Consider the following 26,845-nt stretch of genomic DNA (forward strand, 5'->3'; position numbering starts at 1 on the left):
TCAGTAGATGTTTGTTGTGTACAGCTCAGTCTTTCATTTGTCTCACTGATGCTATAACACCATAGAAGTTCGTGACTTGAAGTTGAAGGAGTAACAAAAGGTCTATTTTAAATGTTCATATGGATGTTAGTGTATTTAAGTAAGAGTCCTTGGAGAATGACTATGAGATCCCGTCATAAGGAAAACCTTTTGGCCAGAGTCAACTTATGATATTGTAAAATAAGTAAAAAGTAAAAATGTTTGATTCTCTCTTTGCTGTCTTTTAACACAAAAACACTGAATACAGTTATTCAGCCTAGAGAGAACATAAATATAAATGAAGAGTGTTTCTGGTCCTAACGTAACTAAAAACGTTGTTCCTTTGTGGTATTGCCATCTACTTTGGTACAGGTGTAATCAATAAATTGCAAAATGAGCAGTCGCATCTCTATGCATCATGCTATCATGGAGTTATTCACAATCTTATGTAGAATTTAAGGCAATCATACAAATTTACATTTTACCTTTGGTTTATCACAGTTTACTCAGGCACAGTATCAGTCGCACTGTAACCGATACTGGGAATAGTCTTAGAGTTTGAGCTTTTCTTGATTCATTTTGAGTCCAACCCCCTAAGAGCTAACACACTATCTAATACACTTTCATAAACCAGTATATATGTTACTGAATAAATCACAAACAGCTTTTGTAGCTCTCAGACGGTGTGCCGGCAGTGACAACTGCCGCCACACAATGTGGCGGCAGAGGCAGATGCCAAACACGTTTGGAAACAGAGGCAGCTGCCCCAAACAGTGTGGCAGCAAAAGCAGCCTTTAAACATTTTGGAATCATAGGCAGCGACCTTTACATTGGCAGTTTCGGTTGACACCGGAAGTGCCTATACTAGTTACCGCTGCCATGATTTGGCCTGCCCTTCGTGGTTACCATAGTAACAAAGCCCACGCTTCAGAGAAGACTTTCAACACACAGCAGCAGGTACTGTTATTTATTTGAACTTTGGTAGCATTTCTCTAGTTTGAGTCACTATTAACAGTTTATGGGTAAAGATTGTCTGTTTTGACCCAAATACGAAGCGCACGTTCTGTAGAGACAACGCAGTCTAAATTAACAATCACGTTGGGTTAGCTCCCTTTTCTAAGCTAGCAATAGCTATATATCATTCAGAGCTGCCAAGCTAACTTCATCCAGTAAACAGGACGACATGTCCTTCCACCACCAGTTGTTCTCTGTCTGGTGCAGCCAAGGCCTGGCTGCCATGTATGAATAAATAATTACAGAAAACGACTTTCTGCATTCATTTAATTAATTTCTATTTTTATTATTTACTCCTTTGCTTGCAGTGGCATTTGCCTGCTTATGTCCATGTATGTTCCCTATATGTCCTTGTCGATTTGTTGTACTATTTGATTGAGTAAAGTGTTTGACTCGTAAGTATCTAAAATTCTTTGCAGGCATGAGTGCAGATGCAGTTTTGGCTCTTCGAAGCCAATCCACCATCGTTGAATATAGTGTCCCTGTGGAGCACCTGGACTATAATTACATTGAAAAATGCAAAAATGTGAAATACCTGGAGAAGATTCTGAAAGTGCTGAGGTAAAATCCACATGAGCTCGAGGTGTGAAGAGAAAGTATACGATTGCCAAGTTTTCTACCATTATTTGTGTTTGTTAGCAATTATCCATTCGATAATTGTTTACTATCACATAGATTGTATATGAATCTAATATACAACTTACAACTTTTTAAAGGGTTAGGCACAACCTAGGTAAATATCTGATACAAAGTCTGATACACTTGCTATTATTAGGATTTCAGAAAATATTGTTATACTTTATGTAAAGGTCTGGTCACGAGGGCATTTATCCTCACCTGATCGAGTTCTGTGAGAGTCACTTGGAGAAACTGCACCCTAGGAGCCCAGCCCTCAGGAAGGAAAACTTAATCTCAACAGCAGCCAGCCTCTCAAACGATGAGTGGAGCCTAATTGCTGAGGAGTTGAAGGTATGAGATGCGAGGTAGTGTATTTTATTTATTTATTGATTGATTTTTACAAGATTTTGTTTTTACAGACATGGCAAGAAGAAACCAAAAAGACTGAAACTTCACTGAAACAACAGACAGTGTTTGATGATCTGCTGAAGAAAAATATTCCACCAATAAGAGGTTCTCATTGCTCCATTCTACTTACTGAGGTAACAGTTGTTGTCACCAATGTACATAACGATGGACATGTATGCATACAAAAAACTGTTGGATGAAATTTTATGTCATCATAGACTTTAAATGCAGAGGAAAAGAAGAATCCTACAAAATGCACTCCTCAACGTGATTATCGAGAATGGGACAAGTGAGTCATTTTGTCTCTACACTCTGTTACAGCAGCTGCAGCCACTATACACAAAATGTTCCCAAGAGTTTTACTTTGTAAAAAAAAGCCATAGCCATAGGCGGCTGTGGCTGAGGGGTAAAGTGGTCGTCCTCCAACCTGATGGTCGGCAGTTCGATCCCCAGTCTGAGCCATCTGCATGCCGAAGTGTCCTTGGGCAAGATGCTGAACCCCCGAATGGCCCCCCATAGAATAACAAAGTGCTGCTAATAGATGCACTGTATGAATGTGTGTGTGAATGGGTGTATGCAAAACTGTACTGTAAAGAGCTTTGAGTGGTCATCAAGACTAGAAAAGCTCTATATATATACAAAACCATTTAGCTAAGATTAGGTGTTGATGTTTTAATAATTTTTGCACATTATCAAATAGACATATGTAGTTTGCTCTTTTTCCAGCTTTGATGTGGAAAGAGAATGTGAAAGGATTGATGGGAATGTGGTCAACAACAACAATCCTCCAGCCATTATAACCAAAGGACATTCTAAACTCAAGACAAAAGTGGATGCATCATGTAATGTATTTTGTATAACATCATATATTTTTTTGTGGTCATTGCAAAGCATTGTGTATACTTCAGTTGTGTGGGTATGTATGTGAAATTTGTGGTCTCTTCCAAAACTGTCCGTCCAGTTCTGACCAAACAGGAGAAACTCCTCCTGGCAAATCGTGAAAAGGACAAAGGCAACGAAGCTTTCAGAGTCAAAGATTATGTGGAGGCAGTTGTGTACTATTCCAGGTGAGATTACTTTTACAACATCATTTATTATTGAAAGTGTTTCACGTCTCTGAGGTGGGATTGATAATTTTGCCTGGCATTTAATCACAATGACTGAAAGTGTGATTTTTTTCCATCAACTGTACCTCCAAGTGTTTGTCCATTGTAAAGAAAGATCTTTTTTGTTGGGGGGCCTTCCTTGATAGGAGCCTTTCCCTTTTACCAAATGTGGCTGCATACAACAACAAAGCCCAGGCCGAGATCAATCTCAAGCACTGGTACGATGCAATTTCCGACTGCCAGCGTGTTCTGGAGCTGGAACCAGGCAATGTGAAAGGTGCTTTTCGTTTTTTACTGAACTTCAACTGGAATAGCCTATTATAGTGCTTGCAAACAGACCTACTATCATGTCAAATGTTATGTTGTTTGGTGCTATAATTATAACTTTAAACACAGCAGCATACAATAACTTAAGTGTGTGTAATGTATGAATGTGTGTATTTTTTATGAACAGCCCTGCTACGTCGTGCCACTGTGCACAAGCACATGGGTCAATTTGAATTGGCTGCTGAAGACCTAAGGATACTTCTTATGGAGGAGCCTCACAATGTAACAGCCAAAGTAAGTCAGCGAAGTAGTTAGTTAGATATTACCTGCCAGGAGCCCCTTATCCACTAGATGTCAGTGTAGTTGTGTGAGATCAGGGAATTATATTCAGTGCATCATTCGCACTCTGTTACTGCTGTAAATAGAGAAGGACATCAATGATTTCAATAGTCAATATATAATATATATGATTGTACTATCATTGCATGTATAACTTTGGCTGACTTTTACTTAACTGAACTGGGTTGGTTTTCTCCTGTTGATGAATTCTAATATTTGTGTATTATTTGTGGTACAGAAACTTCTTTCTGAAACTGAGAAGCTGAAGGAAAGTCAACCAGAGCAACAGAGAAAAGGCAAAAAAATCCTCATCCAAGAGGAAGAGGAGGAATATGACAACAGCAACGATGACACAAAAGCAGAAGGTATGTTATTTTCACTGATTCTATATAATAAATATCTATATCCTTGATTTGCACACAGACAAAACTCCTTCCAGAAATCTGTTTCTATCCAATCTATTTAATTAAATTAGGGGATTGTTCCCTATTTTAGCATTTTTGCTGCTGTGAAGCCATTAATTGATGCTGAATGACTATCACTCCCTAATGCAACAGTTATTGCTGGCACACTTAAATTAACAACCAAAGAACCAAATTAATTAAATCAATAGGCCTGTGGTGGGAAAAATTACTTAATTGCTTAGTCATACAGTTGGATCTGACCAATGCATCTATCAGCCAATAAGTGGCATTGTTATTGTATTACAGAGATGCAAAAGATATATTTAACGTAATTTGGATAGGTATCATTATATAGACAGAGCTGACAATAAAATGTCCCACTCAAAACCTGTACTGTTAAGCAATTTGAGTGGTCATCAAGACCAAAAATGTGTTATATAAATACAGACCAGCTACCACTTAGATTATGTCTTATTCATAATTCTTTAATGGTCATATTTAAATGATTACAATTTATTTTTTGTTCATTTGTTCAAAAAGTGTCAGCTGACTAAAACCCCTGAAGAGCCCGAATAGAATTGGAATAGCCCTCGAACCACTAACTTACGCTCTACAGAAAACGTGTCACTGTTTTCTGCTGTAGCACAGAGAACGGAAACTCTCCTCTGCATAACGTGACATACTATGTATGTGGGTTATCCACCCTGCCCCCACCCACCACTTTGGTCATTCACTGTCAAGAGTGGCTGCTTCCTGGAACTCCCTCTTTGAAGTGGCTGTGTCTTATGTGTCCAACCCTCCCCCACTGTGATGTAACCACTGAGTCCTTCCGGTGGGTGTGCCCACCCCTCTTCTCTCTGCCTCTCCCTCCTCTCCTCTCTATTCTAGCTTTTCTGGTTGAACCCAGCCAGCCTGTGGGAGGAGAGAGCTCTGCTTCTCCTGCCGAGCGGGGAGGCATGGGTAACGCTCAGAAGAAGCCCCACAGCAGAGGTGACGGGGGTCCACACAGTGAGTCCAGCAACTCTCACACAGGACACCGGAGGAGCAAAGGAGGCAGCTCTGACAAGTACAAAGTCCCACAGGAGTCCAAGGAAAAGGTAGCCAATGGAACAGGCAAGAGGGGCTCGACAGCTTCAGTCCACACTGACCAGGGCAGCAGCGGAAAGGGGACTCCAGTTGGAGGAACTGCAAGGGAAACTATCAACCTAGATGCCCCGTGTGGAGCCCTGCCCCCACCCCTGTCGCGGCTAAAAAACGAAGGAAACCTGCTGTTTAAAAATGGACAGTTTTCCGATGCACTGGATAAATACTCACAAGCCATCCAGGGTTATTCTGATTCAGGTAGGTTTCAGGAGTTGTATTTGGTGAGGCTTTTCTTGTCATTATAGTCTAAATTGACTGTTAGTTCAGTTATGTAGTGAGCACATCAATGTATGGTTGATGTATGACACCATAGAAAAGATAACTATGTGCCTCGATGTCATTAACATATAATGTTCATTGATTACACAGTGATATAAACATTCTGACACAAACAGCCTCAATACAACTGACTAATGTTGATCACCAGTGTCAGCCATATTTCAATAAATGTTCCTTCATGGTTTTAGTCATCAAAGCACTTGAAATGGTTTACTGTAACTGGTGAGTGCTACTGTAAGTCAAAGGTTTTGCATGACCTTGCCAATATAATACTAGTGGTTTAATTTACATTTTGTTCCTTTTAATCACACTCCAGTATATATTTTGTCGGAAAAAAAACACACACGTCAAAATGTACTTTCTTGGGAATACCTAAAAAAATGAAACAATATCTTCCACCACCATCGCATACATGCAGTAATGAAATGATTAAATGATTTCAAAAAGAGCTAAACAAGTTAAAAGGCTGTTTGGTGATGTATGTAGAGACTAGCCCTAAAATGATGCGTCACAGTGTGTCTGTTGTGTTGCATATGGACAGTGTTTCTGTTTTAGCCTCAGCCTGGTACTAAGCCTCTCAGCTCAGCTCAGCCTGTCCAGGTCACATGACTGCTCACCACTCACTCTGAAATGAACCTGTTGGACCACATCCATAATTCTTACTGAGAGCGAGAGTGTGGTCGATGGAGGCAGAGAAACTGCTGCTCGTCAGGCCTGACACAACATCAAACATACTTTCTCTGTGATCCACCATAATACACTCATTGCCAACTGTGCAAGAGGATGGTTAAGTGATTGGACATAAACATTATCCACGGCCCATCATCTGACTGATGTATTGAAGGCTATGTGTAGTGCAGATTACAGCTCAGGATAGTGAAGAAGTTACACTCTGGCAACCCTGTTAAACCCACTGAACATGCACATAGACTGTTAAAAGAAACTTAAATGTAAACATCAAATGTTTGGGTATGTGTTTGGATGGCCTAGTTAATACCTTTAACAAACTGTATTATAATAACATAGCTGTCTAAGTGCGAGCATTTGCAGAGCCATCATTGTCATCATTCCCAAACTGTCATCATCCATATTCTGATATCATGTGGCATGCTCTGATGACATAGTTCGTAAAGATTATAGAAGAATGTTACTCAGACTTTAGTGAATGGCTATCTGATTTGCCCAAGTTAGTAATGACAAAAATAAATGAATAAGGTGAGTAGAGAGAAAAGCAAATATGCTGTGAGAGCAAGTTGTTAAGGAAAACGTCTGTAAACTTGTTAGACAACCTTTTCATTGGACTTCACTGACTTTGGTTTTTCATCTTGTCAGCCCTGGAAACAAATGAGAACTAGGAACATGTGCTCATAATCATACATCTCTAAAAGGCATATAAGATTGTAGAAGAAGAAGAAAAGATAGACATCCTAGGTACTCAGACAGGAAGATTGGTGGAACTAAGGAATTTCTGCATTGTAAATGTGTGAATACAACTTTAGGTTATTTTCTTATTATTACGGAGTTTTGAAAAGTTATACTTCCCATGTTTTATTCCATAATTACAGGATCACAAATACACACAAGATTTTCACAATTTAAAATAAACCGAAGCAGAATTCCCATGTTTCAACAGTTCTTCAGTTAGTGATAAATTAACTGATTCAGCCAACTACCCGAACATTATAAAAAATTAATAAGAGGTATGCAGGAATTTTAAAACCACAGGCAGGCAAGAGATTCTTTGAAGCCTAGTAGAATTTCTGACACATATATCTAGAGGGACACTATGAAATGTGTTTTCTATGTATGATATATTTGTGATGATATATCTCTCCCTGTGCAGGGATTGACAGTCCTGAGGATCTATGTATTCTGTATTCTAACAGAGCAGCTTGTTACTTGAAAGATGGCAACAGTCAGGAATGCATACAGGACTGCACAAGGTGAGATCATTTGTTATTTTGTTTCGTAAAACAAGTGGGAAGTAATGTCTGCTGTGGGTCACTTAGTCTTAGCCGATAATCAAACAGCCCTATCATTTTGTAGAAGATCACTCATGTTATGAGGAGATTTGCAACTGGTTGGGTTGTGAGGGATTTCAGTTTCGGAAGCAATCCTATGAGCAGAAATCACAGGTTAACTTGAGGGAACCTCTCTCTTGAAAGCCTAAATACTTAGTATGTTTGCTTTTAATCAAATTTCTAATGAAAAAATTAAGGAAAACCAATGTCTGACAGTGTACTTACAGATGCAACAGTACAACTGTACACCTATATCAACTTTAGGTATATATGTATAGGTATATATTTACTTACACAGAAGAATATATCCATTTAAATATCTCAGATTCACATATATTGACAGTACTACCATACATCAGCATCTATAACCGAAGCTGCAGACTTGATCCTTTACTTCTATCTCATCCCATCTATTAATACTAACCAGAGCTCTGGAGCTGCAGCCATTCTTCCTAAAGCCCCTCCTCCGCCGGGCCATGGCTTATGAGTCCTTGGAGCGCTATCGAACGGCCTATGTGGATTACAAGACTGTCCTGCAGATAGACATCAGTGTGCAGGCAGCACATGACAGCGCCAACAGGTATTAGCCTTCTACTCTTGACTGCGATGCCGCAGAGGACAGGAAGACATGAGCACTGAAACACAGACCTGAATGAGTTTTAACATTCATATTCACATTTCTGACTGGTCTGGATAGCAACACAAAGCCAGCCTTTGTCTGTAAGTTATATTGAAATGTCAGCCACTCTAATGATTGTGAGTACCATGTTTTTTGTATAGAGAAAGAGATCAAAGAGAAAGTGTCTTTACTATCCATTATTGTTTTGTTGAATATTTTCTTCAAATTTTTTTATTTAGAGAATGGACTGTACCTTAACCACAAGACTTAATTAAACCAAATCAAATGAACAAACACATACACTCGAATTACTGGCAAATCGCTTTAGCTTGTGTTCAACAGTCCCGGCTAGAGGCTAAATATGGCCCTGCATGTGTTCTCTGTTACGCAGTGCAGAAACTCACCTGGCTGCTTTCTGTTTAGGAGAACCAGAGGGTCCAAGCTTTAATACATGTCCATGTACTTATCTGTAAACTGAACAATGTTGGTTTTAGTTCCATATACATTTCCTGCTTATTTTCTCTGAACCATTCCAATTTCCTGTTAATATGGGACTGTCCAGTGTCCAGTGTAAAATCCATGTACCAACTTACTGATCTGGCATCTCCTCCAGGATCACCAGACTACTAATTGATCAGGACGGTCCAGAGTGGAGGGAGAAACTTTCGGAGATTCCCCTGGTGCCTCTGTCGTCTCAGCACCACCGCAGAGAGGAGCCACCCAGTGCTGAGGTTCTCCAGGCACGGGCAGAAAAGACTGCCAGGGAAACAGGTTTGTGTTTTAGGAGAAAAATCATGAAACATGCTTTGGATATTATTCACAGCAACACAGGGTCACACTTATTGGTGTAAACAATAGAAGTAGTCGTGACAAGTCACATGCTGACAGTGAGCCTCCCATGTAAATCCTTCACTCTGATCTTAAAGGAATCTCTGGATCAGTAAATACAAGTGTGACACATGGACCAGTCAGCCCTGTGCCTTCTTGGGTCCATGCTTATTTCTGAGTTGAAAAATGACAGTGTGAAAAAGATTTTAATGAGAGCACTATTTAAAAGCTTGGGTTCAATTATCCATTTTTTTTTTACAGCTGCTTATTCCTCAAGGATCACACAGTGTCTAATCCCAGGGGACACTGGGCAAGAGGCAGGCTACCCCCTGTACAGGTCAATAACAGTGCTGTTACATAGAGACACATTCACTGGCAGTGGAGAGTTGCCAGTTAAACTAACCTACATGTCTTTGCACTGTGGGAGGAAACATGTAGCACCTGATCTAGAAACACAGAGTTTAAGACCTTGAGTCTTCTCTCTGTTTCAATAATTAAACAGTCATGTGTATATTATATGTAATATATTATATGTATTATATATATTTACTCATATTTATTATTGATATTATTAAGCATATTACAGAGTGATGATTTACATGCATTTATTCTTTATATTTTCCAAAATATAAAGCACATTTTAGATGACATAACACACTGGTTCATAAAATCCCACAGTAAAGTGAGGAATGAAAGTTTTGTACACATAAAGGCATTATCTGTTAATACAAGATATAACGGTGTAGTGCTCACAGGGTCTGTTTTTATACGTTGGGTTATTTTCAACCTTTACCTAAGTTACATTTTCAATGTCCAATTTTTACTTTGAGAGGGGTATTCTTGCATATTCTTTACTCCACTAAAGGATCAAGATATTTCTTCTTCCACTGCTCACATCAACATAGAAGAACTGAACAGAATAAGCTGATGCTCTCTGTTCCTGTTTCTCTGTCACACCCCATGAGATTCTATGGAGGAGAGGAAGGTTAAAAGCATAACTTTTATATAAATGGACGTGTTACCTCTGTTCACTGACCATGCAGTTTCTTTATTCCCAAGGCCATGTTGCAGCTATTATTTTGAAACTCTAATGAAAGAATGGAGCTGCTGGCACAGTTTTTCTCCCTGAAGACACTGAAGGCAGCAGATTGATTGCTGAATTATCTCATTCCTCATGTCCAGCCAGCACAACATTGATCTGTTTAAACCTTCAAGCTCTGTAGCACAGGACTGACGCATAGCCCTACGTTAGGATTTGTAAGAAATTCAATTTAGTCTCTAAGTGTCAATGTGGGTTCATCAGAACGGAGAGTTGAACTGGTCTGAATAAGCAGTGGTAAGTAATCACCCCTTGACTTTGTCTTCCAGAGAGGAAAGCAGAAGTTCGTTTCACAGTGTTGAAGCAAGAAGGGAATGATTTTGTGAAGAAGGGCCAATACCAGGACGCACTTGGAAAGTACAGTGAATGCCTTAAACTTAAGCCAGAGGAGTGTGCAGTCTACACCAACAGGTCTGAATCTTCACTCTCACAGACACTCCTGTGGTCCTTTCACTTTCTGTTCCTCTCGGTTTTGTGATAGTCTTCATTCTCATGTTGTATTTCTTCATCAAGCAGGAATGTTACAAAACACCTGGAAAAATTAAGTCAATGGTTTGGATTTATTAAAACAGACTGATCAATCATCCACAGCTGTCACCTGTCAGATGGTGCATTCAGCACTGCAATGAATCCCACCTAGTCATCAATCTGTCACTGGCTGTAAATCCAGATCTATTGTTGGTAAGAGTAGAACAGCCAGGGCTCAGGAAGCAGCTGCCTGCTTCAGCTCTTTGTTTATCCCAACTTCTCATGAAGCCAATACCAAACGGATTGTCTAACAGAAAGCATGGTGCATGCAGGAGGCAGGTCTCACTTCATCCTTTTCACACCCTCAACTTAATCAGGCATAGATTGTTGATTATATCACAGAGGAAAATGTGACGTTGAAGAAAATGTCCTATTGTGTGTGTGTTGGGCTTTGTTAGCCACACCAGAGAAAACCCACATATATTACTTCTATTACACAGCTGCTGAGCCCCGAGAACAATATATAATATGTATAGTATACATTTCGTCTAATGCATCATGTATTTTTATATGAAATTAATTAATTTAATCCACGTAACAACTGATGAGTCACAGACCAATTTAATAAATTGTGTGTGTTTGTGTGTGTGTGTAGAGCCCTGTGCAACTTGAAGGTGGAGAGGTTTACTGAAGCCAAGCAGGACTGTGACGCAGCACTGAAACTAGAGCCGACCAATAAGAAAGCCTTCTACAGAAGAGCCCTGGCCAATAAAGGCCTTAAGGTGAACAGATTGAACAAAGCTGTCTATTAATGACAAAGTTCATAAAGTGATGTGTTCATTTGAATGGCGGGGTCAGAGGAAATCCATTAATTTAACGTAAAAATGTGAAAAAGGTAATTAAAATCCTTAAAATAATGAAACCCACTTGAACATATTGGTTTTATGTGTAAAGCTATATTTTGTCTCTGCATCAAACAGGACTACCTGGCATGCACCTCTGACCTGAAGGAGGTGCTGCAGCAGGACCCCAACCTGCAGGAGGCTGAGAGGGAGCTGGAGGAAGTCACAGTCCTGCTCAGACAGAGTCTGGCCCTCGACTCACAAGCCAAGTCCAGAAAGACTGTCCCCATTACAGAGGTATACACACATGTACTGTGGATGCCGAATTTAGCCAGGGTACAGTGTTTACATGGAAAGAGCATATCATTTCCCCCCCTCTGCTGGATTTGTTCACCAGTGGTGAAGCACGGCTGTGCCCTCCAGGTACGCTGACTTATTCCTTCAGTCCTAGGACGGGTTGGGTTAACCGGTTAACTAAAAAATTGTCAAATATAAGTGTATATTATAAGAATGGTTGTTTGTCTCCATGTGGCGGCCTTTTCAGTTCCCCACCTCTCTCCAGATATGAGGCTTCATACATATCGATAGACAGAGCCTAACTCAGGTTTTCGATCAGTGCTCGGCTTAATGAGTTCTATGGTCCAGTGTAGTGGCCATTGTATGAACTACAGAACAAGTGCATCCACTGCAAAACGATTTCCTACCTGTCCCACAGACTAAGAATTTCCTGTTTGAGTTCTTACTCTTTCAACAGTAGCAGCCTTTATGTTAACACTAAATTCAACTATTACCTACAACTCACTGCAAATCAACACCTGTCATTGCAGCTTTTAGCCACTCACTGCCAACATAATCGTTCATTCATACAGCCCCTCCAGAGAATGTCCAGAGGATCTCCAGAGTGCAGTGCATGTGTGAAAGCAGCTTAAGGATCATAGTTATGATTTTCTAAGCACATAGAGAAACTTTAACGGAGTCTCCCCACTCTTATCACCCTCCACTAATGATTGTGTAGGGAATATATCAAGTCCAGACAAGCCTGCACACTACCTGCCCCGAAGGAAAGAGCAGATATCCAAAGTAAAGGAGCAACACACAGTGTTCTGTATCGCAGCTGTATTTGTTGGAGCCATTGACTTGATGCACATGCACCAACTCCTAGACATGGAACACTCTGCAAACAATGAGCAGGACTCCAAAGATTTGTCTCACTTGTTTCACCTCCACACTAGATAAAGACCAGAGCACATCACAGATTGGATCATGGTGGCCCAACCGAATAATTTATAAGAAAGGAAGTGAATTCTGTACAATTTTTTGTAACTCTTTAAATTACGTATTGGGACCATACCTGGAATCTTTTTTTTCATGTTTGTCATTGTCTTTATGTGTGCACTGCATGCATACTAAGGCAGCACTGTCTTTCTACCTCAAAGCTTAAAACTTCTCCACAACTGAAGTCCTTCTTTTGTAAATCACCTGTGTTGATCTTCCTCAGGTTGAAGGTGATGAGGCAGCCATTCCTACCTCGGAGAGCAGCTGCAGAGGAGAAGACCTCACCATTAACATTCATCCAACAAATGTCTATGAGTTCGGCCAGGCTCTGATTGCAGCTCGCTGTAGCAGTAATACTGCAGCCTGTGCTGACCTGCTGGCCTCCACAGTTCCGCAGATGCTTCCACAGTACCTGAGCAGCCAGCTGGACGGACGCACCATCACCTTCATCGTACAGGTGCTGGACTCCCACCTCCTGGAGAAAGACCCCAATCTGGTCTTCCAACACCTGAACCATCTGCACACAACGGACAGGTTCTCGGTATGAGAGGTTTTCTCCTCATTGGAACATGCTTTTTTGACTCCGAAAAATTTATTTTCTATAACCGCACAGTGAATGTTACTTTTTTATCAATTTAAAGTATTTCGTGAATAATCTGTCCACATTGTTTCCATCAACTGAGGTTTTATGTGCTGTTTCTGCAGATTGTGCTGATGCTGCTGGAGAAGGATGAACGTCACCATATCACCCATCTGTTCGAGCATCTGTCGGCTATCGAGAGCACAGAGTTCACTAAGAACGATGTTCAGAACTTGGCCAACAAATATATCTGACCCTCCTGACCCTGCTGCATGAGCTGCTGCAGCACTACAACTCTATGATCTATGCAAACCACTGCACAAGAACTGAGTAAACAAAGGCAGGATGCTGTAGAATGTTTCCCCAGAGCAATTCCATGGCACTGGGTCACATTCACTCCACTAATCTGTACTGTAAATGATCACCATATGTTTAAATGAGAGGATAAGAAATGGTTCTGTCTGGAAACGTTTTGCTATGCAGATTTACTTTTGTATCACCACTTATGACTCGCATTGTACTACAGGCAGACATAATGATACTGTTGACCTTTACTTAGGGTCCAATGTACAAATATATGTAACGCTACAAGCTGTAGCTTTTGCTCAGGACAAACTCATATTCCCAAAACTGTGCTTAGCTGTGAGATGGTCCTTGAACCCTGTCAGTCTTCTGATTTTATAACTGAGCTGCTGCCACTAACCTAGATCAGAAAGTTTCAGAAATACCAAGCAAATGAACCAGAGAGGTAATTTGCTACTGAGGTGGTTAGGTAGATGTTCTATGCAGGACAAAACCTTAAGATAGAGAAATGTGATTATGACTGTATGTATTGTATGTTCCTTGAGGAAGAAATAGTCTTGTATGTCATCTTACTGCTGTTCTGTGCCGTATGGTAACATTATCTCTCTGACAGGTACCTACTGACAGCGCTGTGTCAGCAAATACAGTTCGTAACCTTACATGACCAAGATGCTCTCTTTGGTTTATTCAGCTGTGCTCTGACGAAAAATTTCATTTAAAAGACAACGACGGAGTCATTCATGCTGTTTGTTACCAAATTAGCCTGCAAGGCAATGCATATCTGCACACTCATTTTCTCAGCAGTTCAACCCAGCAGAAGTGCACACACTGGAGAAGAAGCAGCATCTTAATGAGATGCGTGCCTTGGATTTCACACTGTGGGTTGCTTACATTTTAGTGTGTACAAATATTCCCTATAAGAGTATGTCATTCAATAAGTTATCAAATGGATTTGCATCAGAAATTATTCATATTTACTAACATGAATCCATGTTATTGACAACTGTTCAATAATTGAGTCATTCAAAATTGATGACTGCCTAAGTTTTGTTTTCAATTGTTTATCTGCTCTACATTATTGTACCAAATGTATTTCATGCTGATCAGTCAGCGGGCAACAGGCAATAATCACACATTCCACTTTCTCCTCATTGTGGTTTTAAATTATATTTTGGTAGTGATGTAAAAATGTATACAATAATAACAGAGGGCTATTCAATAAACTGGAAACAGATTTTCTTCCTTCCGAGTTCACATATTTGAAAGTTATAACCATTAAAGCTGGAATACCTTAAATATGTGAGGCATTGTATTAACCTGAAAAACAGAGGACAACACATCATATATCATATTTTTTTATTTTTCTGATATGCATTTACACGCATATAGTAAAGCAAATTACCAAACATATATACAATTACCTTAAGCCATTCTGCGCAAATTACAAATTATATCTGGCACTTGTGTTCAAATTAGAATGAAGAACAGGTTTTTGTTTTGGTGAAGAATGATAAACAGATGTTTTTGTATGGAATCAGGGAGAACTGTAGATTGTAGCCTTATCCACCCAACCAAATTGACGGCTCATACAGGAGCAGGCTAGGGTCAAAAACCATTCAGGATGCTCAGTGAACTCAATAGAGCCGACCACTGAGCTGTAAAGACAGGCATCAGCTAAACACTCTGTAAAAGAGAAAAGTGCTGGAAACCGATTTTGACTTCAAGTCTGTTCAGCGGCACCGATTGCCAACAGGAAAATCAGTAGAAGGTTACCCAAAACAAAACTATGAATCCCTATCAACCTTGTGCATTGCAGAATATCAATGTAATAAGAAATATAGTAAACAGTGCAGGTGCCTTTGGCTGTTGTGCAGCCTCAGTTATTTGAGTAGCATTAGTGAAGCGTGTTTGAAACAGCGTTCTGCATTTCGGTATAATCCTGGGTCTTGTCTTCATTCATCTCCTGGTGTAAAAGGATGCACCACACTGTGTACAGCTGACAAGTCAAAGGTATGAGATTTAACAAGAGCCTGAGTGCTGTCTTTGGTAGGCAATTGAACATTTTTCATTTACCATGTCTCCACAGTATGGTCTGTCTGTAAATGCATAACCCCTACACAGATAGAGTTTCTGTAACCTACAATAAGTTGCTGTTTGGAGTCTTGAAGACACAGTGGAGAGAGAGACACAAACAACTTCTTAGAGGCACCATGAGTTTACAAAGAAAGATATCGAAGCTCTCTTACTCAGTGAGGCGAGACCATCAGCTTGAATAAATCACCTTTAAAAAGTAACAAAAATCATTATATAATTTTGAAGAACTGACCAACCCATTGGTTAATGTTAAAATCTGGACAACTGTAGCCTTCCAGAGACCTCTCAAATCAACACTCATCCCCAGAACCTAACATCAAAAGCTTTTCACAGAACTAAACAAAGGCTGAGCTCCCAGTCTCCTTAGCACTAAAAGCACATATAAGGGTTTTCAGGCTACAGGTCAAAACTCAGTGGATACCAGGCTGCCAAGCACCATTTTCCACAAAGGGTCTATACCGCCTATATCTGTGCATACATCTAAAAGATACCATTGGATGTGTTACAGGTCTGTTTTAGTGCTAAACTGTTCACCATAGTTATAGTTATATATCCTGGGGAGGAAGCAATTCTAACAATAAATACAGAAAGGCTCCTCTGCAACTTATACATAACAAAAAAGAAAAAAAGAAAAATGGAACTAGTGAGTCACATTGCCTGGTCCCTGTTGTTGTCAACCTCAAGAGCTGAAACATTATGACAGCATGGTGTTGCATCTGCATTAAAAAACCTTAATAATTTTCACATGGCTGCACTTTGGTAACCTTTTAATACTTCCAGCGAGCCTTTCAACACTCAGTGGGCACAGAGTTCTATTTTACTAAAACGTTTTTCATGAAGGAAACAAATCCCCAAAATAACATGTTCCCTTTACAAGGGAGTACCAGAAAATGCAGGCTAAAGTGTAAGCTGATTGTTACTTTAGTGGAGGACAGGATGTTGAATAAAAACAGCATCTGTGCAGCACTTAAGGTATTGAGATTTTAGATTTCAGTCTGTATACAGGAGCTCTTGGGCTGCTGCTGGATTTGCTGCGATCGGTGGTGGTTGTTGTTGTTGGTTTCTTTAAGCTTCTCTCCAGTTTTGCTGTCCAGCTCAGCCTGACAAACCATGTGGACATTCTCTTCTGTGATGAAGCAGAGGGGCGAGAGCTCTGTGCCCTGGCCTAGGGAAGAGGAGGTGGATGTGGGGGAGTGGGATGTGATCACAGCTCCCTGTTCCTGGGACGAGAACGATGAAGAAGTGGGGCAGGTTTCCAGACGGTCATTCTCCACCTCAGGTAAGGGGCTGACGGTGGCAAAGCGCATGTTGTAGTCGCCTCCACCGGAGCCATGGCTACAGGACGTCTTCATGCTTTCAAGATCGGAGCAACTGAACTCAGAGAAGTGGCTGGAGTGGGAGTCAGCCACCGAAGGCAGGCTGCCGCTCAGTGAAGGGGAATCAAACTCGGAGGAGTTGGTGCTGCGCTGCTCCAGCAGCTGAGCATCCATGTCCTCCCGCGTCTCGTTGATCTTTGTGCCTCCGCAGCCTTTCTTGCGTAGCTTGCCCTTACTCTTTTGTCCCCCGCAGCTGGTGGAGGAGCAGCAAGAGACCTCTTTGGCCCACTTGGTAGAGGTTCCTTTGCCTTCTGAGGAGGTGCAGCCATTAGAAGGGCAGGTCCAGCCACAGCGGCCAACATGGCTACCGTCATCTATACTGCTGCTGCCGCTGTGGTGCCTTCGTTTGCTAGGTTTGGATTCAATGTCAACCTGGACCTCCATACTGTTCCCATCTCTGGAAGAGTACAGAGACAAGATGTAAGCTACTAAAATTATAAACTGTATGTACAGTGTACATCTTTGTACATATCACATGATTAAGCAATGAGCCTCAGAAAACTGTAATACTTCTCAATTCTGCAACTGCTTACATCTGCCAACATGCCTAATACTAAATAGAGCACACTATTTAAACACTCTGTGGCAGAGCAGGGACAGGAGCTATGTTAAAAAAGTATTTTTTGGGATTATGGTTTAACCCTGATCCTTCAATAGTGAAAACTATGGGTTCAAACCTGGCACTCTTTATAGAAAACAAAGGAAATTACATTATTGCACCACATTATAATAACATCATGTTTGAACATCTGCAATCTGTTTTATAATAAAGATTTCTGGGATAACTCCAGCAACACAGAACAACATCAGTGCTGCCAATGAACAGACGCTGATTTATCGTAATAAAAATGTAATCATGCTCACCTCTCTAGGGGCATGTAGGCGTTAAGAATGGATCCAGCCATTGCTTTGGTGCTAGCATTGTCACTAATTGTACCCAGGCTGACGGAGCCAGATTCACCGCTGAGACTACAGCGTTCCTTCTGCACATCAGCCTGCACCTCCAGCCTGACAACATGTGAGGGGGGGAGATAAGACGACACAAGAAAGCACCACAAGGTCCAAGGTTGCATTAATGTGTGTATGTTTCTGTTTCAGCACCTGTTCAGGTAGTTGACCATGGCACTGCCTGAGAGGCTGCCAGTGATGCTGGCTCCAGCCAAGGCCATGGTGGAGGCCGTCTCACTCAGGTTGTCCCTGATGGCGCCCAGACGGTCCATGTGGCTGCCACTGGCACTCAGGCTGCCCACCACCCCCCCAACACTGCCCTCACCTATACTTGGGTTGTTCCTTGTGTCTGCCACGGATGTAGTGTCTACAGAGATGATACCATCATGAAATAACATTACAAATAGACAAAAAAAATGATAAAACTGTCACATAGTTTTGTTTTAACTTTTTTTTTTTTTTTTTAAAAATTGGCTTTTTCTGCAAGCAGTGATTGTAACAGAAGATGCACCTTTTTTTTTATTTTCATATAAATGAAAAATTTGAAAGAATAAATAATTTGTGAAACCTGCACTAGATTCAATTAAATCAGGACTCTCTTGAGCAAAAAACAATCTGACGTTTGCTGACTTGGGCATCATCACAAAAGGTGGATTTTGGATGCGAGTGTGGTCAGGGGTCTGTGGGGGGCCCTAAAGCTTACCAGTGGCCGCTGCCCCACTGCCAACATTCATGTCATTTTCATCATCAAACTCTATGCGAACTCCTTTGCCATTCCCAGCTGAGACGCCACAACCTCCGCTACGGCACAGAGAGATGGGCACCACACCATAGACATACGCAAGCATGATTGGAACGCCGATGCCTGAAGGGTGAAATAGAAACGGAAAGGTTAGAGCATTCTTCCACTTGACCATCCTTATGCGCAACTCTCGAGACATCAAACTGACTTCGGAAACTAACTTTTGCATAATGTAAACACCAAATGCAAACAAGATTATGTCGATGAAGATCTCCAGGCGTGTAGAGAGTTACAGCAGAGGCAGAGACAAACAAGAGACACAGGAAGAAGCTCGGAGGTATTAGAGAACAAACTGACCGACAGTGACTGCAGCTACCACTGGTGACACAATGACGGAGAGCGTCACCCCACCAGCGATCACCAGGTTCCTCTTGTGGTTGGAAATATCTTTGCCTTCGTAGCGGTTATGAATCTGATAGAGAAAAGGGAACAAACAGTTCTCACAGCAAGGACTCAAAGAAACAGTTTTCATTTAATCATCACATAAGAAGAACACTAGACCAGTTCAGAGTGAGTTAGAAGTTCAACATTAGTCAGTTGTCTAGTAGCCTCATATTATTAGGAAAGCATTATCCATTTTCAGCTAGCTTTCCTCTAGTTTTAGCATCGCTACACTGGCTTCAAGTTAAATCTAGAATAGAATTTAAAATTCTCCTCCTCACCTTCAAGGGCCTTAATAATATAGCGCCTTTTTACCTTAAAGAGCTGTTAGTACCTTATAAACCCACTAGAGCACTCCGCTCCCAGAATTCAAGCCTACTTGTCGTCCCTAAAGTCTCTAAAAGTAGAGTAGGAGCCAGAGCTTTCAGCCATCAAGCCCCTCGGCTGTGGAATAATCTACCACTTTCAGTTCGGGAGGCAGACACCATCTTTTCGTTTAAGAGTAGGCTCAAAACCTTCCTTTTTGATAAAGCTTATAGTTAGAGCTAATTAGTGCGGCAGAACGTTACTTGTTCTATTTTATGACACATGACACACGGAGCTTCTCTTTCCAGCTTCTCCTTCCTCTTCTCCATCCCTATCCCCCTTCCCCGGAATCCCTTTGCTTTATCTACCGCAGATCCAGGGCCTCTGTGGCCGCACCATGGATTGCGGTTTGTGGATCGCGCACTGGGGGTCGCGGTGTTGGATCCAGTGTGGCGGACTCTGAGTCATGTTGGCTGATCGTGGTGCTGGTGGCGGACCCTGTGTCGCGTTGGCATTGGGCACGGGCATTGGACCAGGACCACGGCGGCGGCTCGTGGTGGGCGGCGGTGGACGGTGACTGGAGTGGCGTCTGGTCTGGATGGTGGATCGTGGTCTGGATGGTTGCTGACCATGGACTGTGATTGCAGCGGGACTGCTTGGCATGTCATGTTGGGGTTGTCCTTCGGGATGTCTACCCTCATCAAATGCTGCTAGAGACTTTGATTATTGATGATGTTCTCCTACACGTGGCATCTATTGCACTTCTGTCCGTCCTGGGAGAGGGATCCCTCACATGTGGCTCTCTCTGAGGTTTCTACGTATTTTTACCCTGTTAAAAGGGTTTTTAGTAGGGCTGGGTATTGCCTACAACCTCACGATACGATACGTATCACGATACAGAGGCCACGATACGATACTATCACGATAAACGTTGCTTTTGAATAATGACCATGTCCTGCACATAATTGACTACAACAGTTGTTCTTTATTATTCCATATAACAGCAAGGGCAAAGTCTTAGGGATCGCATCACTCAAAAAGTCAAAATACTTAAAATTCTGGCCATTAAAATATCTTAAAAGTAAAATAAAATAATTATCATTCTAATCCCGATAAAAAAAAAAAGCCAATGCACAGAAAGGATCTGTCGCTCACGCATCTCCTCCCAAGATCCCCGGATACGGTGTTTTTAATTTCCCTCGTAAGTGCCGAGTCTGTTGCTTGAACATGAGCGCAGTTGCACATCTGGGCATTCAGCTGTGCTATAATGTTCTTCGGACATTACGAGTGTTGCAGCTTTTAGCGGCTTCAGGGCTTTAGCCTCATCTTTACTACAGGCCAGGTCCGCTTCAGTTAAGGTCCACAGCTCCTTGGCATTCTTCCACACCTCAGTGGAGAATATGTAAGAAACAGTGGGCGTCTCGAGCGCACGTTGAGCGGCCAAATTCAGACTGCGAGCAAAGCATTTCACGTGCAATAACTCCGCCAGTTTTTCCGGTGTTTCTTCCTTGCTTGTTTTGAGTTGAGACGTGTGCTGTTTTTGCCTATGCTGCCCCCTTTGGCATTATTGTGCACTGCACCATAGTTTCGTTTTCAAGAGAGCCGTCAAAGCATTTGATGCCGTATCGATACAGTAGCATCTGCATCGATGCGTGCATCGGCATGACGATATCACGATATACCGCCATATAAATTTTTTTAGCACAGCCCTAGTTTTTAGTAGTTTTTCCTTACTCTTGCTGAGGGTTAAGGACAGAGGATGTCACACCCTGTTAAAGCCCTATGAGGTGAATTGTAATTTGTGAATATGGGCTATACAAATAAAATTTGATTGATTGATTGATTGATAGTTGATTTATAAAGTTCTTCCTTTTCCCACTTGTTTGCCTACTTGTCTTTTGCTGGGAAGTGTGATGCTTAACTTACCTCCCCAAAAGACTACTATATCATACATCAGTCAACTTATAAGGGAAAACGTAAACCTGCTACAAGACTTAAAAGTAAGAGGTTGTGACTGAGGGGGGTAGAGCAGCTGTCCTCCAACCAGAATGTCAGTGGCTCGAATCACAGCCCATGCCGAAGTATCCTTGGGCAAGTTGCTGAACCCCCAAAAATGGCCTAAATGTAATTGTATCTCACTTTGGATAAATGCGTCAGCTAAATGACATGTAATGTAATGTAATAAGACCATACAACAAGAAAATGGCCATGGCTTTGGTGTAAACAGATCAATACCACATCTGGGCAGCTAGATGTGTTCAGTGCATTAAATGCAGGTGATTCATAATCAGATGGTTCAGATGTGTTAGTTGATCACAGCTGGATTTGCTCTGGATTAGTCAGGGGAAAAAGTTGGTAGATTCTGCCTTCTTCTTGGCAGACGAAGGAGGGGAATTCTGCAGTCTGAGTCGGAGTGTGTTCATTTTATTGCAATGTCAAACTGTAATTACTGACCTAAACTGATGAGTGATACAACATAAGTGTGTAGACAGACGCAAAGGTTGGAAATGTCCTAAGCCAACTTTCATAGTCTGAGAAACAGACTAAAGGCCTCTGTATGCTTCTCCGAGTCCGTTTCGGAATGACGGACGGACGGAGCGGACGGACCCTTTTTGATTTATAGTTCTACGAGCCTTTTTGTTGTGAAAACAATTCACCACCAGAACAGTAGATGGCGCAACAGAAGTCGAGCTTAGAGAAGCCTACCTCATGAGGTATATAGAAGAAGTCCACGCTGGTTTATTTACGTCCTCCCGGCCCCTCGCACACAGTGAACGATGGCAACTAACAGAAAAAGGATGTTGATGACGCAACAGTTTTTGCTGAAATAAAGTGACACCCAGTGGGTCAAAATGCTTATGTTATCGTGTCTTAACGCAGCGGTTCCCTGGTCTTGTTTCCAAACTGCGTTGCTAATTCAACAGCTGCAACAGCTTGAAGCTACACGGAGGCAGCTAGCTTCCCCCCAGCTTCCACACACAGTCAGCAGGGACACCCGATACTAGCTACTACCAAGTGTTTCCTTCTAACCTGACGGTGTTTGAGAAACAGTGTCATGACAGCCGTGGGATTAAAGTCAGCGGGTTTTTGCGCTGTTCCCGGCGCAGTTAGCATGGTGGCTAGTCCGCTAGCCCCATTATGAAAGTTCGTTATAACCGTATGTGACCGTACACACATGCCGTAAGTGCTCTAACCAGCCACCGTCAGCCGGACAACGCCGCTGGCTTAACACACTTGTCACATTAATCATAGAGTCGTAGTTGTGATTTTGGTTTATTGTGATGTAGGGAATGGAACAGGAAGTTTGAGGTCCCGAAATGCTGGCGTTAGCGGACCAATCACAGCCAAGGGCTATCCGTGGGCTCTCCGCCATTTCGACGTGTAGTTAGAAAAATGAGAGCTGCACGAAGAGGCCCGGAGAGGGCGTTCCACGTTGGAGAAGGCGGTCCTATCTGTCCATGTCCGTCAAAACGGAGAAGCATACATCGGCCTTAACTGGTTGGTTAATGATTTATATGTAGTACTTCTTTCTTGTCATGTTTATTACCATAACTGACAACGGTGATATGTACGATGTTATGCAAAACTGTAGAGCATATTTATCAGTAAAAACGCATTGCTGGAATTCTGTATAAGAAGGTGAATTCCACAACAGGGGAACTTTCCAAATGATGAAAATGAAACATTGAGAATGGAGCCCAATGTTTTATAATAATCCATCCAGCTTAATAGTCAAGTGTTAGAGCATGTAGTAAGAATTACGAGCAGTGGCACTTTAATATACTAATACAAACACTGTGCCTATCGAGCCTCACCTTCCTTCCCACATAAACAGGGATGCCGATAATCATAGCGGGAATAGCTATGCCGGCGATGAGTGCGATGCCGACAGGGGCCCCTACAAGTGTTCCCAGCTGCCACAGGATCTTCTTCTTCCTGCTCCATGGCTTCTTTCCCCAGAAAGTACAGCCTGATGGACTGAAAGAGTAAAAGAAAAATGCATTTTAGTCAGTCATAGATTAGTGTAATGGCACTTCAGCTTTTCCATTTTCTATAACACAACTGAATGAAAAAACATTTTCCAGATGTTGACTTAAGATCTTCACCTTGCTGACTTGCTTTTGATTGATTTAATATATTTTGTTGTTATTTAGCCAGACAGCTCAACAGTTTGAAGAGTAATAATCACTTGAAAAGATCTTGTAAACTGCCACGAATAAAAGTGACGCACAATCTCACAATAGCAAATAGTATGTAGTTCAGTTCTTATTGGACTAGGCATAATTTGAATGACAGTGATGATAATTAACTGATTGGCTAATGATATTATATTGGACACTGTACTTTGATGTGTACTTAAAAGGGATAGTTCACCAAAAAATGACAACTCACTCACAACTATCAGGGTTCATACACATTTAACCAATGGATTTCCAAGACTTTTCAATAACTTTAAACCAAATTTCCATGACAAAACATTTTGTGAAACCTCGGTGTATACATGAAAAGGCGACAAAATATAGTATTTATGAGAGACAATAGCTTGATTAAAAGACATGTACTTTTCCATTTGTAGCCAAGCATGGTTAAACCTACACTTCCCTGGCATAGTGCATTATCCCGCCTGCTTCCCCAACAAACTTTCGAGTTAGTATGAGGTAGTATGCCTGCTTACATTTTGAGCGTATTTCTTTTAAAAGCATATGAATAATTTAAAAACTCTGTGTAAATTAACGATATGAAAATATGAATATAACAAATTTCCATGACTTCTCCAAAACTTTTGGGATAAAAATTTTTTCAAGCACTATTCCTGGACTCAGACACTTCATCCACCCCTCCATCGGTAAGTCGTGAGTAGATGAGTGAATTATAATTTTTCGATGAACTATCCCTTTAAGAAAGTGATGCGTTTGTGTGGACTCACTGACCTCAGGTAGTGCAGGTCTGATATTTCCTTCATACAGAGCCAACAGAACTCACAGCCGCAGACGGCGCAGGTCATGTGGTTACAGCTTCCGTCATTCATCTTGATGATGTAAGCAGCACAACGCGGACATGGCTTGATGTCATCAGCTGAGAGATAGAGAATGAATGTTTATAGGGTTCAAGGTTTTTGTATGCATGTGTGTGTGTGTGCGCTTGCATGCGTAGGCAGCTAACCTGCAGCTCCGCTCTCTTGACTATAGCTGAGGGAGGATGAGCGAATGGTCCTCAGGCGCAGGCTTTGCGCTCTCTGCTGCCGTGCTGCATCACAGGTTTGGTTGGGATGCCACAGCTGCTTACAGTGGTAACAGAACTCCGTACCACAGCCCTCCCTGCCGCATGTGATCTTAGGACAGCTGGCACAGCCGAAGGCTATCACTGCATATCTAGTAGAGGACAAACAAATCATATAAATACCCAAACGCATTATTTTAACATATGTTTTTCAACTTTTTTCAGTTATTCAATGGTTTGCTTCCTGTTTTCTAAAGAACAAGATCGATTAAAAGGGGACCTCAGATTTAAAATTAAAAGGCTTTGCTCCATCTTCACTGACACCAAACTTTCTTTTCAAGAGTATTCCCATAGAGGTGATACTCTGAACAGCTAAGTCCGTCTCTCACACCCTGTTCAGACCTGATTTAAATATCCATCACAAATGATCCAATCATAAGTGGAGAGCTCTAAGTCAAGGTGTGAACGGACCCAAGTGAGAAAAAATGTACTTCATTGTAAAGCGCAACAGAACATAGTATGAGGAATGAGATCCAGTCACAAGTGGTCATAGGAGACAAATGCAGGGAGCTATTCCAATACCAGGTGTGAAGGGACGTACTTGTGATCGGATTGCTCAGGATTCATGTCAATACCAGGTCTGAACAGGGCCTAAGTGACTCCCAGTCACATTGACACAGGGTTTTGAGTGAAAGCATTACAAAATCCAGATGTGAAATCAGTCCTCCACAAGTCCTGCTCTCAAACAAGTCTATGCTCTTCAAGAAAGAAAAAAATAACATTGACAGTGTAGTGCTGCGCTGTGCAGACTTGGCACTGTAGACTCTAAAACAGTTATCACCAACCTTCGTAAGCCCAAGATCCCCAACCTTGGTCTTTCTGAAATGAAAGATCGACCTTGGTTGAACTTCCATCTTGAGGCCTTATAGTTAGGCTAATTGTATTTGAATTACATGAAATGATTTGGTTAAACTTTCAAATTGATGCAACCAAGAAATAATGTTACTAGCATATTAAGCAGACCATAGCTGTCTTGCTTGAAGAATTTTACATTACTTATTTTTATTCCAACACAAAAAAGTAATGTGGCCCATAATCTACATTTTTATAAGGAAATTATTTTGTCCATAGTAGACAAACAAACACACTTGCAGTGAGGAGATCATATGAAGTGCCATTGTTAACCGTAAATGTTTATCCACTGAAGTTTCATATAAGTTACCCTGTTTACCATTAGGATTTTAGAAAGTAGAACTTTAATGTGCACAAACAAAATTCTCAGTGCAATTAAGCTAAGTGCAGCTCTATGTACCATTTTATGCAGCATCACTTTTAACAATGTGTGTGCTTTGTAGTTTGACTCTTAGCTACAGACAGTTAGTCTGAGGCAGTGTGTCAATAAACCGGCTCCTGTACATTGATTTAATTATTTTCATCTGTGAAACTGCCATTTCTCAGAGGTAAGACGGTTTTAGAAATCTTGTTCAACAGTCTCTGCAGCAATGGTCATTGCTTACTTGAATAAATCGCCATCTGTAAAAGGCTTCTGGTCTTAAACCAAAAAGTGATGAAATGATGATTCAGTAGCAGCCTTATTTTGAGCAGGAGGTTTTGTGAAAAGCGATTGCTGAGACTTCAACTTGAATTTAGCTCTTCAACTTTCGTAGCACGGATCGCGCGCTTTGATGGGTAGCAGTCTTTGATTTTCTGTTGGTTGGTATTGTGGTGCCGCTCCAGATGTCCTCTTTTAGACAGTGCTTGCTGGCACAACATACACTTGTCTTTCACCAAGGTAAAAATAAATTCTTCTTCGTATTCTGAACTTTTTCACCTACTTTAGCAACCTCATCCATGCTAACTAACTGTTATCTACCCAATACTGGCGAGAGCTATATATTGACGTTTGCGACAGCTAATTTGCCAGTACTGGTCTCTTATTTCTTTGGTCACTTTAACGCAGCACCTGCTACTCTGAAAAAATACAACAACTACAGCCGTGGCCAAAGTTTTGAGAATGGCAAAAATATTCATTTTCACAAAGTCTGCTGCCTCAGTTTTTATGATGGCAATTTGCATATACTCCAGAA

At 41.4% G+C, this 26,845-nt stretch overlaps 2 protein-coding genes across 2 annotated transcripts in view; one reads left to right on the forward strand and one right to left on the reverse strand.

The window, feature by feature from the left end:
- The first annotated feature begins 894 nt into the window (after positions 1-894).
- On the forward strand, positions 895-14,866 carry spag1b (sperm associated antigen 1b). Its single transcript, XM_053431877.1, has 19 exons — positions 895-975; positions 1,452-1,593; positions 1,842-2,001; positions 2,070-2,192; positions 2,277-2,347; positions 2,785-2,900; positions 3,020-3,125; positions 3,311-3,441; positions 3,619-3,725; positions 4,009-4,135; positions 5,063-5,515; positions 7,440-7,539; positions 8,045-8,197; positions 8,850-9,007; positions 10,433-10,574; positions 11,287-11,413; positions 11,612-11,770; positions 12,972-13,289; positions 13,454-14,866. Exons 2-19 carry the CDS (start codon positions 1,454-1,456, stop codon positions 13,580-13,582), a joined length of 2,820 nt encoding a protein of 939 aa, XP_053287852.1. The 5' UTR covers positions 895-975; positions 1,452-1,453; the 3' UTR covers positions 13,583-14,866.
- Positions 14,867-14,970: 104 nt separating this feature from the next.
- LOC128448955 (E3 ubiquitin-protein ligase RNF19A) overlaps positions 14,971-26,845 on the reverse strand; it is a 36,754-nt gene continuing 24,879 nt past the window's right edge. The window contains exons 3-10 of the mRNA XM_053431851.1: positions 24,702-24,910; positions 24,470-24,614; positions 23,354-23,516; positions 19,149-19,263; positions 18,753-18,914; positions 18,203-18,416; positions 17,966-18,109; positions 14,971-17,498 (exon numbers count right to left, since the gene is read on the reverse strand). Coding sequence (XP_053287826.1) covers positions 16,709-17,498; positions 17,966-18,109; positions 18,203-18,416; positions 18,753-18,914; positions 19,149-19,263; positions 23,354-23,516; positions 24,470-24,614; positions 24,702-24,910 — 1,942 coding nt within the window. The 3' untranslated portion in view covers positions 14,971-16,708. The remainder of the gene's footprint in view (positions 17,499-17,965; positions 18,110-18,202; positions 18,417-18,752; positions 18,915-19,148; positions 19,264-23,353; positions 23,517-24,469; positions 24,615-24,701; positions 24,911-26,845) is intronic.

This window comes from Pleuronectes platessa, chromosome 10 (genome assembly GCF_947347685.1).
Source record: "Pleuronectes platessa chromosome 10, fPlePla1.1, whole genome shotgun sequence".
Classification (NCBI taxonomy): Eukaryota; Metazoa; Chordata; class Actinopteri; order Pleuronectiformes; family Pleuronectidae; genus Pleuronectes; species Pleuronectes platessa.

Excerpts from the sequence above, each read along its gene's own strand:
- spag1b (XM_053431877.1), top strand. The coding sequence starts at position 1,454 with ATGAGTGCAGATGCAGTTTTGGCTCTTCGAAGCCAATCCACCATCGTT. Across the intron at positions 1,594-1,841 it reads AAGATTCTGAAAGTGCTGAG|GTCTGGTCACGAGGGCATTT; the intron begins GTAAAATCCACA and ends CTTTATGTAAAG. Across the intron at positions 7,540-8,044 it reads TGCATACAGGACTGCACAAG|AGCTCTGGAGCTGCAGCCAT; the intron begins GTGAGATCATTT and ends AATACTAACCAG.